Source organism: Hemibagrus wyckioides, linkage group LG08 (assembly GCF_019097595.1).
Source record: "Hemibagrus wyckioides isolate EC202008001 linkage group LG08, SWU_Hwy_1.0, whole genome shotgun sequence".
Lineage (NCBI taxonomy): Eukaryota > Metazoa > Chordata > Actinopteri > Siluriformes > Bagridae > Hemibagrus > Hemibagrus wyckioides.
In genome coordinates this window covers 11,835,743-11,849,124 of record NC_080717.1, presented here as the reverse complement: position 1 = coordinate 11,849,124, position 13,382 = coordinate 11,835,743, and the positions used below count along the sequence as shown (strand labels likewise).

The 13,382-nt window shown below is 37.6% G+C and overlaps 1 protein-coding gene and 1 long non-coding RNA gene across 4 annotated transcripts in view; both read left to right on the top strand.

Annotated features, from left to right (window-relative positions):
• The window catches only part of rps6kal (ribosomal protein S6 kinase a, like), a 43,630-nt gene extending 31,136 nt beyond the window's left edge, over window positions 1-12,494 (top strand). Inside the window, exons 15-22 of one of the 3 annotated variants that reach the window (XM_058396343.1) lie at window positions 5,841-5,963; window positions 7,043-7,132; window positions 7,220-7,378; window positions 7,853-8,014; window positions 9,672-9,748; window positions 10,304-10,421; window positions 10,705-10,845; window positions 11,427-12,492. In XM_058396343.1, the coding sequence (XP_058252326.1) occupies window positions 5,841-5,963; window positions 7,043-7,132; window positions 7,220-7,378; window positions 7,853-8,014; window positions 9,672-9,748; window positions 10,304-10,421; window positions 10,705-10,845; window positions 11,427-11,555 (999 nt within the window). In that variant the 3' untranslated portion in view covers window positions 11,556-12,492. Of the gene's footprint in view, window positions 1-5,840; window positions 5,964-7,042; window positions 7,133-7,219; window positions 7,379-7,852; window positions 8,015-9,671; window positions 9,749-10,303; window positions 10,422-10,704; window positions 10,846-11,426 lie in introns of all 3 variants that reach the window. The other 2 variants (XM_058396345.1, XM_058396344.1) reach the window with 2 other exon arrangements.
• Window positions 2,947-4,829, top strand: LOC131357390 (uncharacterized). The gene is made up of 3 exons (XR_009205259.1): window positions 2,947-3,784; window positions 4,065-4,131; window positions 4,761-4,829. It is a non-coding gene; the product is annotated as an uncharacterized LOC131357390 (long non-coding RNA).
• Window positions 12,495-13,382: the final 888 nt, after the last annotated feature.

The window sequence follows — 13,382 nt, the reverse complement described above, 5'->3', positions numbered from 1 at the left end:
TAATAATTAACAAATAAAAACAAAATCTACATTTATCTCTGAGAATGTGCAAAAACAACTGATAAAGTTAAGTAGTACAATTCCTCCTGCTTAACTAAATACACAGCTCTGACCTGCAAATAACTATTTAAACAGAACAGTAGAAAACCTTACATAATTTGTCAGAACAAGTAGGTTATTTTTGAGGTAGAACTTTATTACTAAACAAAGTACTATATAGTATATTTCTTTTAATATAGTATATTTTCTTTCTGTGCAAGGAAAACTAGTCTATCAACAGCTTCCCGCTTCAGGGATGCCCTGTGGCAAGTTACAATGATCCCACTGCAACTGAAAACTCTTTCAGAAGGGGAACTGGTTGCTGGTACCAAAAGATACTTCTTCGCCAGGTGGCTCAGTGCTGGAAAGAGTGTTTCAGGTTCCTTCCACCATTTGAGAGGATCGGTGTCACTCTCTCTATTAACTGACTGCAAGTAGCTTGAAAGTTCAGTTTCAGTCTCTTTCCTTGTCAGTGATGTGCTGATTGTGGTTGTTGTGCTCTGCTTGAAGAAGCTTGCCAGTGACGACGACTTCTTTGCTGTTGGTGGCATTATTGCTACTAGGTCTGTAGGCGTAGGCACAGTGGATACTGCTGGATCAGGCCGATAGCTGCCCTGATCGGCCATCAGAGATTCTGTCTCCATAACAGCTTGGTTTTTCACTGCATTGATCTTTTCACTTGGTATGTGTTTGTCCCTGAACCGTGGATCCACAAGTGAGGCTATGTCTAACAGGTCACTAGTTGCTGGGTCAGTGTACTTAGAATTAAGGTAATCAACAATGCAGGTCTTTGATTTGATTGATTTGCACAGCTCACGGTCACCACCTTGATGTGACAAGATACTTGTGTTGAAAATGTGTAGTACAGGTCTGACATATGAGATGGTTACATACTCCTCACCTGACAGAGCATCAGTGAAGTCCTGAAGGGGTTTCAGAGCCTTCTGGATAGACTCCAGGACCTCGATGTCCTGCCACATAGGAACAAGATGCCTTGACTTTTTGTCAGCAGACAGGACTTTTGTGATTGCTGCCTCCTGCTCCAGGAACCTCTCAATCATTTGTTGCCATGATCCCCAGTGTGTGGTTGATTCAGTGATGAGCTGGTGAGCTGGCAGTCCCAGCTGAATATGGACCTCAGCGAGCTCTCTTCTCTTCCTCCAGCTATAGGAGAAGCTGCTGACAATTTTCTTACACAGAGAAATGGCCCGGGTGATGCGGTTGTCATCCATGGCATGCCCTGTCAGATTGAGAATCAAGCTTATTTTAAATAATAAATGCACAAAAAGATTTTTGTAAAAAGAAATGCACAAAAAGATTTTTGTCAAAACAAAAATTTGCCTCTCATAGCGGCATCTAATAATATATATATCAAAAACAAAATAGAAATGCAACAAAAAAAAAAAGAAAATTACCAAACATTGGAGGTAAGTATAAAATGTACAGTAATCTATGTCACAACTATAGTGTTATGGCCAAAAAAATTAAAACTAATTGATTCTTCTGTTTTATAATTACTAAACATTATTTACAATTTATAAAACAATAACAGCAGTTGTATATGCATTTATAGTTTACATTTAAATATTGCATCTGATTTAACAATTTAGTGCACAAGTGGGTGATTATAGTCCCACTCTCTGAAAAATCTTTTTTTCTTTTTTTCATTTAAATAGGCAGATCACCACCCGAGTTTAATATGGATGTGTGATGAAACATCTACACGTTTAAATGTTACTTTAACATTTTAAATACGTTCTCTTATGCTCGTTAGGTATTCAACTGTAGGCAGTTATTACTGAAAACATTTATTTTACTGAGCATAATATGCTTCACAATTTCAGAACTATTTTTTCCAAATAAAATACAAACGAATCACTTACCAATGGCCAGATGAAGTCAGTGACCAAAGCACTGCATCCTCAGTCACTTCTTCTTCAACCACTTTGATAACGTTGCTGCCATTGTCGGTCATTATAGCAACCAGCGCCTTCTCATCGAGCTTCCAGTTCATAAGTGAATCCTGTAGGGCTTCAGCTACATGCTCCCCGGTGTGGTCTTGGGGAAAATAGCTGGTTTGGAGACACACAGTTTTCATTTCCCAGTCTTCAATAAAATGTATTGTCAAACTCATATATGGCTCGCATGTTCTGCTTGACCATATATCGGTTGTCAGCACGAAATGAGTAACTTTTTGCGAGCTGGTCTGAAAGCATCCGTCTGACATCAGGCAGGGCTTTTGTTGCAAAGTACTTGCGACTGGGTAATTGATATCATGTGTCAGTGGTTTTTAGCAGCATTTTAAAACCTTCATGTTCTACTGTTGCAACAGGAACCATATCTTCAGCAATGTGGTAAGCTACCGCCTTAGTTATATCCTGCCATCTGGAACTTTTCTTTTCATAAGGCATGCAGCAGGTAAAAGAAGATTCCAACAAGCTTTGTTTTTGGACAGAAAACTTTTCGGGCTGCTTAGACTTCATGGCTGAGGCTGTAGCAGACAAGGCACGTAGTTCTAAACACTCATCATATTGCACTTTATGTTGATTTTGTAAGTGGTGGAAGAGATTTGATGTGCTTCCACTTTTTGATATAATCGTTTTATGGAATTCTTTACAGATGGCTTGTTTTTGCTGCTTATCGGATCTTTTAAATCTGAACCATCTCCAAATAACTGAACCATTGTTTTTTTTTTTTTTTACTAGCCAAGTCATCTGCTGCAGTGTGCACCAGCTCTGTGTTTCTTCATGTCGCAGGTGAACTTGTAATGAAATGGGCGGTTTCCAGTTTGTGCGCAATGGAGAGCTGGGGAGGGTCGCATCAAACTGTGGGTGTTTCTGGCTTGAAGCAGCACTGCGCATGTCACTTCAAGTCGAACACACCCCATATCGATATAAACGGTATTGTCTAATCCTGTATCGCACTGAACAAAAATATTGATATATCGCCAAAACTCGATATACCGCCCAGCCCTAACACACACATATATACACATATACACATTATTGTATGTTTACACTAAAATGTAAAAATTCATTATTTATCTTTAACAGAAATTCAAGTGCGGATGGTCTTAATATGATCATGCATACCCTCCAAGGTGTTAAAACATCTTAAAATAAGTTAATGTCTAATGTCCATAAAAATGGACAAACAAAAACGGATCTTCTTAGAGACTCACCAGTCTATACTTGTCTTGAGAAAGAAATGTTTTTTAAAAGTTATACACTATAGTCTCCAGAGACGTGCTGCAAATGGATCTAATCAGGACAGAAGACACAGTAGAAGGTCCAAGTGCATATCTGCCCAAGAAGACTTATGAGTGCCCTTGAGAAAAACAGACCCCTTACGTCTCCTGAATTGCCTGCATCATGGAATAAAACAAGAGAAACCAGTGTGCAAGGCACTGTGTGTTGGATCAGCTGGCCTCAACTCGGACACACTGTGTGTTGGATCACCTCAGATCAGCTGGCCTCATGGGCAGAATTGCCAAGAAAAAACCCTACTATGGTTTTCAAATTTAAAGAAGAGTTTACAGTGCACAAACAGTGGCCTTTAGATGACTGAAACCACGTCTTGTTGACTGAACTTTATCTTGCTAGTATGGGAGAAGCTGGACCAAAGAGTTTGAGAACACTGCACAGTCAGCACAGCAGACCTCTTGGCAGTGATGCAGAAGGCCTCAGAAGAAATCACAACTGAATATCTGCATAAAAGGATCATTAGATTGTGACAGATTTGTCAGGTAGTTATTGCTGCAAAGGGCCATTTTTTAACATGCAAATTTGATGATTATTCTGTGCTCAAATATAAAAATTTATTTTGTTTATTTTTTTGTGTTTTGTGAGCGATGTACAAGTAATTTGTCTTGGTGTATGGATGCATGGTTGATAATGAAGCAAAGAAGAATACATTTATTTACAGGTGTTCCTGGTGTTAGTTTATTGCTAATTATTGCAGTTGTTCTTATTTGAGGATAAGTCTCACAACACTGATATTTGATTTAATTATGCTTTATTTGAAAGATGCAGCATGACCAGATAAGAATGATGATGACAGCATACACTGATCAGCCTCCTTTACCTCTGACAGGTGAAGTGAATAACATTAATTGTCTTGTTACAGTGGCACCTGTCATGGGAATTAGGCAGCAAGTGAACTTTCAGTTCTCAATGGTGATGTGTTGGAAGCAGGAAAATGGGCAAGTGTATGCATCTGAGGGACTTTAACTAGGGCCAAATTGTTATAGCTAGCCCATCTGGTCCGATCCCTCAGAAGAGCTATTTTACAGACTGATAGTACCAGTATTGAAATGATAGAAAGGTCAGACCTCCGACTATCATCAGCAGTCCCTACAATAAGCAGATGAGCACCAACACTGGACGATAGAGCAATGGAAGAAGGCCTGGAGTGATTAATCATGTTTTCTTTCATGTGGACAACCGGATACGTGTTTTTGCTTGTTTGGGAAAGAGATGGCACATGCACTTCAGGCAGTGTGGTGCTCTGGACAGTGTTTTGCTGGGAAACCTTGGCTCCTGGCATTCATGTGGATGTTACTTTGAGACATACCAATTACCTTCATTACAGTTAATAATAGCTAATAGCAGCTGGCCTCTTTCAGCAGGATAATGTGCATTGCCAAACTGAAAAATTGTTCAGGAGTGGTTTGAGGAACTTGACAAAGAATTTCAGGTTGACTTGGCCTCCATATTCCACAGATTTCAGTACGTCCAAGCATTTGTGGGATGGAACAGACAAAGAAGTCCGATACATGGAGGCCGCGCCTTGCAACTTAACAAACTTAAAGGATCTGTTGCTAATATTTTGGAGCCTTTCAAAACTCTTGTGGAGTCCATGCTTCTACAGAAGTCTTGTGGAGTCCATGCTTCAGCACAAGGAGAACCTACACAATATTAGGCAGGTGTTTGTTATGGCTGATTATGTAAATTCAGGTTAATGAACTAGATTTAGTGAATGATAGCTCATTATGAATGAAGATTATTCACTGGCATAAAAGTGAAAGAAATGTTTGAAAGATGGTGAGCATGAGCATTTGTAACTGATGCTAAACTAATATTTAATGCTTTGGCATGGTTATGTTCATCAAGTATTAAGAAGCAACAATGGATTCAGTGTCACTGTTCCTTTTGTTACAAACCATTTTTGTTAGTTTTCATACAAATAATAAAATTGGTTAAAACTGGTTAAAAGCCTGTTGCCTCTATAGCATGGGCTTCCTTTTTAATTTGCCAGACTTTAATCTGACATGTGTATGCTATTAAAAGGCAGTTATTTAAACGTATGTTGCAAGTGTACAGAGTTAAAAAATAAACAAGAAAATAAATAATTAGCCAGTTATTTACGGGCTATACTAGATATCCATAAAAGCATTTATCTAAAGTTTACCAGATTAAGCATTAGATCAAAATCTGCAGTTAATATTCATCTTACTACTCTGTCTTTCAAGGACATCTATTTAGTCAGGTTAATTGCCGTTTGCATCTGATCCACCAGGCCCTTGAACAGTTTTTAAATAGAATTTAAACAGAGTGCAAATCTGAGCCTGGTTCTTCATCACAGCTAGCAAACAATTCATCGTACCTGATTATTTATTTTGAATGCAGTAAAGATGTTCAAGAACGATAGTAAATGAAAGGGGCTGAGACTGTAAATCATTATTTCAAGCATTTGCACATTTTATAGTCTGCAAATGCACATGCTGTGCAAATGATCTTGTTTAATATTATGATAAGGGACACTGATGGTATACAGAATTGGCTATCTGTGTTTTGATTTAGATGCATAGCAGCACAGCACAGTTCTCGGATGTGTACGAGCTGAAAGAGGACATCGGCGTGGGCTCATACTCCATATGCAAGCGTTGCGTCCACAGAGTCACAGCCATGGAGTTCGCAGTGAAGGTTAGACATGTTGGGCTGCAAAACAGAATCTTGTAATAGGTTGAGGATTTGTTTGTGATTACCAGCAGGGGGCAGTAAAATCTCAGCAAATTCTATGTGATCACTTTTTTCATCATAAGCAAAAAAAGTTCACTGGTTGAAAAATGAATGCAATAGATCATAATTTCCTACTAAGCTGTCAGTTTACCCCTAGTTGTATTACACTCAGGTGTATTACAGGAATTTGTGCTGTTTTAAACAGAAAAGGGCTCCCATGTTGAAGTTTACTAATAAGAAACTCTGGTGTTATTTATTTATTTATTTTTTAGCTTTTTTTTCCTTAAGTTTTCCTTTAGTTTTCTCACCATAAAGAAACATCAGAAACAGTCTAAAGTTGCTACCTCTGTTTAGAACATTTCTTACATTTGATCTTGGTTATTTATTTGGGGGTTTATATATGTATTTCTGTTCAAATATATAGATGAATGGCTTTGTATGACATGAAATAACTGCTTGGGGAAGTTTCTAAAATATCCAGGCACTCCTTACTGCAGAAGAAAAAGTCCATGGGGTGGAGTCATACTTGATCCAGCTCCTTCTGATCAGAATTTGATAAGATCAAACTTTACCCACTGGATATCTATCTATCTATTAAAATTAAATTAAAAGCCTCAGGGCACTCAAATAGACAAAATACTACATAATGTACATATTTAAGGTATGGAATAATGATGTACCTAGGTGGTCTTTTATTTGACAGTTAAAGGTCTACCTGGGTGCAGAAACTTTGAGAGTGCCTACTTTAAACATAAAAGCAATTGAAGTCATTTTATAGTGTTAATTGATCAGAATTTAAAATCTCTAAAGAGTTTCACACAAAGGTCTAAAACAACTGAAAAGTTAGTGGTGACTGCTTTGAGGGCTCCAAGATATGGAGTTTCTTTGAATCTCACTGGTTTGTATCATATAACAAATAATTTTTAAGTACATTACATTTTATTCATTATAAAAGGCCCAAACAAATCTACTCAACTTTTAAGAATGCTATTACCGCTCATACCTTTCATTCTCTTTACACTTAATCTTTTGCTTTGTTATAGATTATTGACAAAAGTAAACGAGATCCTACAGAGGAGATTGAAATTCTTATGCGGTACGGCCAGCACCCAAATATCATCACATTGAAGGATGTAAGTCTCGATTCATCATCTTGTTTACAGACTTGTGTAGTTCTGTCTATGAATGACTGTATGTGTGCTTGTGTTTTTGAACGTTAGGTGTATGATGAGGGGCGATTTGTGTATCTGGTAACTGAGCTAATGAAGGGAGGAGAGCTGTTGGATAAGATTCTCAGGCAAAAGTTCTTCTCAGAGCGAGAAGCAAGTGCTGTGCTCTACACCATCACAAAAACGGTGGACTATTTGCACTGCCAAGGGGTAAGGCAGAGACAGTACCAGCAATGCATACACCTTAATCAGACTTTGCCTTGCATGTATTTTTGCAAATTTGTCACACTTAATTGTATTAGATTTTCAAACAAAATATATTTTATACTACATGCTCTGTATCTAAATATTGTTACATATTTGCAAAAGTAAGTATTTATAAAGTCAAAGTCAAAGAAGCTTTGTCACTTCAACCATATATAGCTGATGCAGTACACAGTGAAGTGAAACAACGTTCTCCCTAGACCAGAGGTGCTACACAGAACACAGACAAAGTACAGTGATGCAGACAAACATAGAGCTAAACATAGAGATATAAAAAAATTAAAATTAAACTATACTTAAGGTGCAGTCTTTAAGAACTAGACATACAACAGAAGTATATGAAAGTGACCATAGGAACATTTTTTAGAATTTCTTTCTTTCTTTCTTTCTTTTATTTATTTTTTATAAAATTGTACACAGGTGGTTCACAGGGATCTAAAGCCCAGCAACATTCTGTACATGGATGATTCTGGGAACCCCGACTCTATACGAATATGCGACTTCGGCTTTGCCAAGCAGTTGAGGGGAGATAATGGCCTTCTGCTCACACCCTGTTACACTGCTAACTTTGTAGCACCTGAGGTGAGATAGATCCCAAATATAATGTAAGACTGTTAGTGTTACAGAATTCTGTTACATCTGTAATTGCATATTAAATACTCTGGGGTTTAGCTTTCTGCTTGTGTGTTTGAAAATACACCGATCAGGCATAACATTATGACCACCTGCCTAAACAGCCCTGACCTGTCAAGGCATGGACTCCACTAGAAGGTGTGATCTGGCACCAAGATGTTAGCAGCAGATCCTTTAAGTCCTGTAAGTTGCTAGGTGGGGCCTCCATGGATCGGACTTGTTTGTCCAGCACATCCCACAGATGCTTGACTGGATTAAGACCTGGGGAATATGGAGACCAAGTCAACACCTTAAACCCATTGTTGTTCTCATCAAACCATTCCTGAACCATTTTTGCTTTGTGGCACCGCACATTATCCTGCTGAATGAGGCCACAGCCAGCAGGGAATACCGTTTCCATGAAAGAGTGTACATGGTCTGCGGCAATGCTTAGGTAGGTGGTACGTGTCAAAGTAACATCCATATGGATGGCAGGGCCAAATTGCTCTTGGCTATCCATGTGATGTTAAAGAAAATGTGATTCATCAGACCAGGCCACATTCTTCTATTGCTCCGTTGTCCAGTTCTGATGCTCACATGCCCATTGTTGCCGCTTTCAACTGGGGCACAGGGGCAGCATGGGTGCACAGGGGCAGCCCCATACATAACAAAGTGCGATGCAGTGTGTATTCACCTTTTTATCAGAACCAGCATTAACTTCTTCAATTTGAGCAGCAGTAGCTCGTCTGTTGGATCGGACCACGTGGGTCAGCCTTCACTCCCCACATGCATCAGTGAGCCTTGGCCACCCATGACCTTGCCAGCTCACCACTGTTCCTTTCTTGGACCACTTTTGATAGATACTGACCACTGCAGACCGAGAACACGCATCTAACACATCAACTTTGAGGACAGAATGTTCACTTGCTGCCTAATATATCCCACCCACTAACAGGTGCCATGATGAGGAGATGATCACTGTTATTCACTTCACCTGTCAGTGCTCAGAATGTTATGCCTGATTGGTGTACACGTTGTGTTGCCAGTTGTATATAGAGAATGGGACAACTGTGTAGCCATAGTCCTTATCCTAACCTGATCAAGTTTTTAACAAAGCACATCTTTTTTGCAACCTCAGAGAAAAATTCAGTTATCAGCTGCAGCATTATCAAAATATTTGTGTCTGGCATCTTTTTCTGTCTATATTCAATCACTTTACTGTGATAGGAGTGCTGTATGACAGCTTTAACTGTGACAGTGTTTTTATAAACTTGTGTGTTTCTGAATGAGAAAACATGACCATGTCAATTCTGCATGCTAATTAAACTGTGTAATGCAGCAGTGTGTTGGAATTTGGAAAGGTCATGAAGCATATTACATTAAAACATGCATACTTAATAAACACTTTTGCATTGAAAAAATCGACATGTAAATAAGTAAGTCTGGATTTATCTTGCGTACCTGGGTTAGGGATTTTCAAATCCCTCTCATGGATATGCCAATATCTCTTCAGTCCAAATTGCTTTAAAAATGCTATAAAGGTCTGATATCTGGTGCTTGTATGAACACATGCTTAATAACAAATTTGTTTAAATAAACATTTTTGTTTTCATGTGTGTGATTATAGGTCTTGATGCGTCAGGGTTATGATGCAGCTTGTGACATCTGGAGTCTGGGAGTTCTTCTATATACTATGTTAGCTGGGTGAGTGAGTAGCATGCTCTTGCTATCTTGACTAGAAAACTAGTGTTTACTTCATGTCATTTTATGGGCCTAATGAAATATGCTATTGAAAAATGACTCTTGCTTGTGTGGTATATAGTTTGCAGCCCTTCTTTTGTAAGACAGCCTCAAACATAAGACACTAGTTAAAATTACAAAAAATAAAAAAAAATCATAATATTATTGACCTAAGAACATGGAGGATTTCAGTAGGGCTGGTATTAATCAGGTGTAGACTAATTTCTTGTTGTGGGGGAAAGGTTGGAATCTCAGGTCCACCAAGCTGCCACTGCTGGGCCCTTGAGCAAGTTGCTCAGATGTATAAAATGAGATTAAAATGTAAGTTGCTCTGGATAAGGGCATCTGCCAAATGCCAGAAATGTAAATGTAAATTTTGTTATAACTGAGAAATGAATGTACTCTAACTACCATAATAATGAATTTAGTTTATACAACTACACACAGTCCACCAATACAAACAGGAAACAGCATATATAATTAGCTTCTGTTAATCTCTTTTGGTTTGTCTTTGTGTAGGTACACCCCCTTTGCTAATGGGCCCAATGACACCCCAGAGGAGATTCTATTGCGTATTGGCAGTGGCAAGTTCTCACTCAGTGGAGGAAACTGGGACACTGTATCTGACTCCTCCAAGGTAGATCAATAGTCATTTTCTCACTAATAAATACACTCAGACATACAGTTTGATTATTTATTGGTAAGTATAGGTAAACCATTTTAATTTTGTCTGTTTTTGTTTGGATTAACTTATTTGTGTACCTGGATACCTACTTATACTCAAGCTGCCTTTGTAGCATTGTCTGTGAAAAAAGAGAAAAATTGAGACAGTTCAGTGATATTTTTCCAGGTAGTTTAGTACTACAAGGTGGTGAGAGTGATGATTAAACGTTACAATGTTCTTTGTCTTTCACCTTAAGGATCTTTTGTCTCACATGCTTCATGTGGACCCTCATCAACGGTATTCGGCTGAGCAGGTACTGAAACACTCATGGATTGCCTGCCGGGACCAGCTGCCCCATTTCCAGCTCACCCGACACGATGCACCTCATCTGGTTAAGGTAAAACGGATATCTCTATTAATGAGCTTATAGTGTCAAAAAAACATTCACATACGTGAAAGTACATTCACATATGTGAATGTTTGAAGCTTGGTTCAACCAAGTAGGTGACTTTTTATTTTGTTTTATATCAAACTAAATAATTTATTTCAAAGCGTCCACTGTGTAACCTGGCAGCATGGTTACACATGGGGGTTTTCTCTGAGTTATCTAATTTATTTCTTCCTTCTAAAAACTTGCTAGGAGGTGGTCTGGCCATGCTAAATTGCCCCATGGTATGAATGAGTTTATGAATGTGTGTTTGCATGGTCCCATTTAGGATGTGTCCTGGGATGAGCTGAGCAGGGTAAAACAGTTAAGATGAGTAAAGAATGAATGATTGTCTTCCTCTTAGGTATTTGCAATATATTATACACTTATTTTTGTAGACAAGAAACCCTACATGTTTGTATCTGTGTACAGGTAAATATTTGATTATTTTAATATCTGAAATATCAATTTGTATTCTTTTATTAAATGTTAAATGTTTTTTGGGGAATATTATTGGACTTTTAGTAATAATTGAAAACTTTGTCTTTTAGGGAGCAATGGCAGCCACATACTCAGCATTGAATCATAAGACATGCCAGCCAGTCCTGGAACCTGTAGCAGCTTCCAGCTTGGCCCAGCGCAGAAGCATGAAGAAGTTAACTTCCACTGACATGTTGTGAACAGACACATCTTCACTGTGTTCTCTCCTTCCCATTTTGTATATTTATTTGTTTGCTCCTATGCCCACTGTTTGGCATTTTTCCTCAGCTCCTGCACATTGTAATTGGACATCATTGTCTAATTGGACACTTTTACTTCAGGGAGGCTGTTTAGCAATTATAGACTGAGAGACTGCACTGAACATGGCTGAAATTTAAATCCAAAATGCTGCAGGGCTGTTTTCTTTCCCATTTGTTTTTGTATGCATTTTCTGGAAATCTTATTTTTGTCTTTTCCTCAAACATTCTTTATTTTCTCTCTTTCTCTTTCCTGCTAAGTGGAAAAACAGCACCAGCGCCTATTCTCATTCACTGTGACTGGCTGACCTAAAGCTGCTTTAAGTAAACTGTGCTCTGCCTTCTTTTCCCAGTTGGAAACATCTCTGTTCATTCACCACTCCTCTTTTCCCTGTCTTGATCAGCCTACTCCTGTCTCTTTACAAATTATCTGGGAGGGAACGTGCGTTTTGGAAGTTTCCAGTCTTTTAAAACCCATTTAGCTTGCAGCTGGAAGAAGCAGTGTATCTGAACCACTTAATGTTACCTCAAGTTGAGTTGATGAGCTGAAAGCATGGACATCTTTATGCTTTCAATGAGTGTATATAGAATTTAGCGCCAGAGAGATTGTCAAACACACCGACCTGATCAACTCCCATCATATAAATTATATTTAAGCACATTTGCACTGAAGCTTGTCAGGTTGTTGCTTTTGCCTTTTTTTTTGCCCATACCCCACCTTGATCCTTTTTAATTTTCTATTTGTGTTAAAAAAATAAATAAATAAAAAATAAGCTAAAGGTTGAATAATAGAAACTGTCAAAGGTCAATGAATGTGGACCAGAGTTCATAGTGTTGGATCCAGTATTAGGGTGAAACAAGGACTCACAGGATTTGTGGGATCAGCTGATTATTCATATATATATATATATATATATATATATATATATATATATATATATAATATATATATATATATATATATAATCTGCTGAATATATAAATATATCCAGAAATATCTCATCAAAAAAAGAAGTTGTGGAAATTGTATCATATTGTATTTATTTCATTTAATTTTTAAGATTCTATTTTTCTTTCTGGTTCTGTATATATTAGCATTAAAGATCACAAAACATGCAATCTCACTTTTAGAGGTCATTTTTTTCTTGAGTAGTACTGAATAACTCATTTGTTTATTAAATAGGGAGAAGCTAGTTAAGTTAAATTATAGGAAGCAATACTACTAAGCAACTATTCTTACCAACTAAGAATAATATATGAGGCTTAGCATATGAGGCAATAATGTACATATACATTTAGATTTTTTTTATTTATAGCATGGATACAGCATAATATAGTGGTGGCTGGTGTATACATAGCTCAGGTGTACTGAGAAAAGTAGGCTTCTGTTTGGCTATGTTGTCAACTTATTTTTGGTTATAAGCATGAATTATCTTAATATATCTTATTGGTCGGTTGTAATTTTTTAGACAAACAGTATTTTATTGCAGGTTGCAGTTTAGTACAGCTGCCAAAGTGAATGAGGAAGAGGAAATACGATATATTTCAAAATCGTCTGGCTAAAGTCTTTGTTTTGTTAAGTTGCGTTTACCAAAGACGAGACTTATTTATGTTGGGGCATGACTGAATTCAGGATTTCAGATCCTGCATGTCAACATAATTTATATGCAGCTTTAATAGTCATTTTTTTGTATGCACAATTTTTGTGCCCTACTAGTAATTTTATAGTTTATAAACACATATTAAGTATATGTAATTTCAATCAGGCTT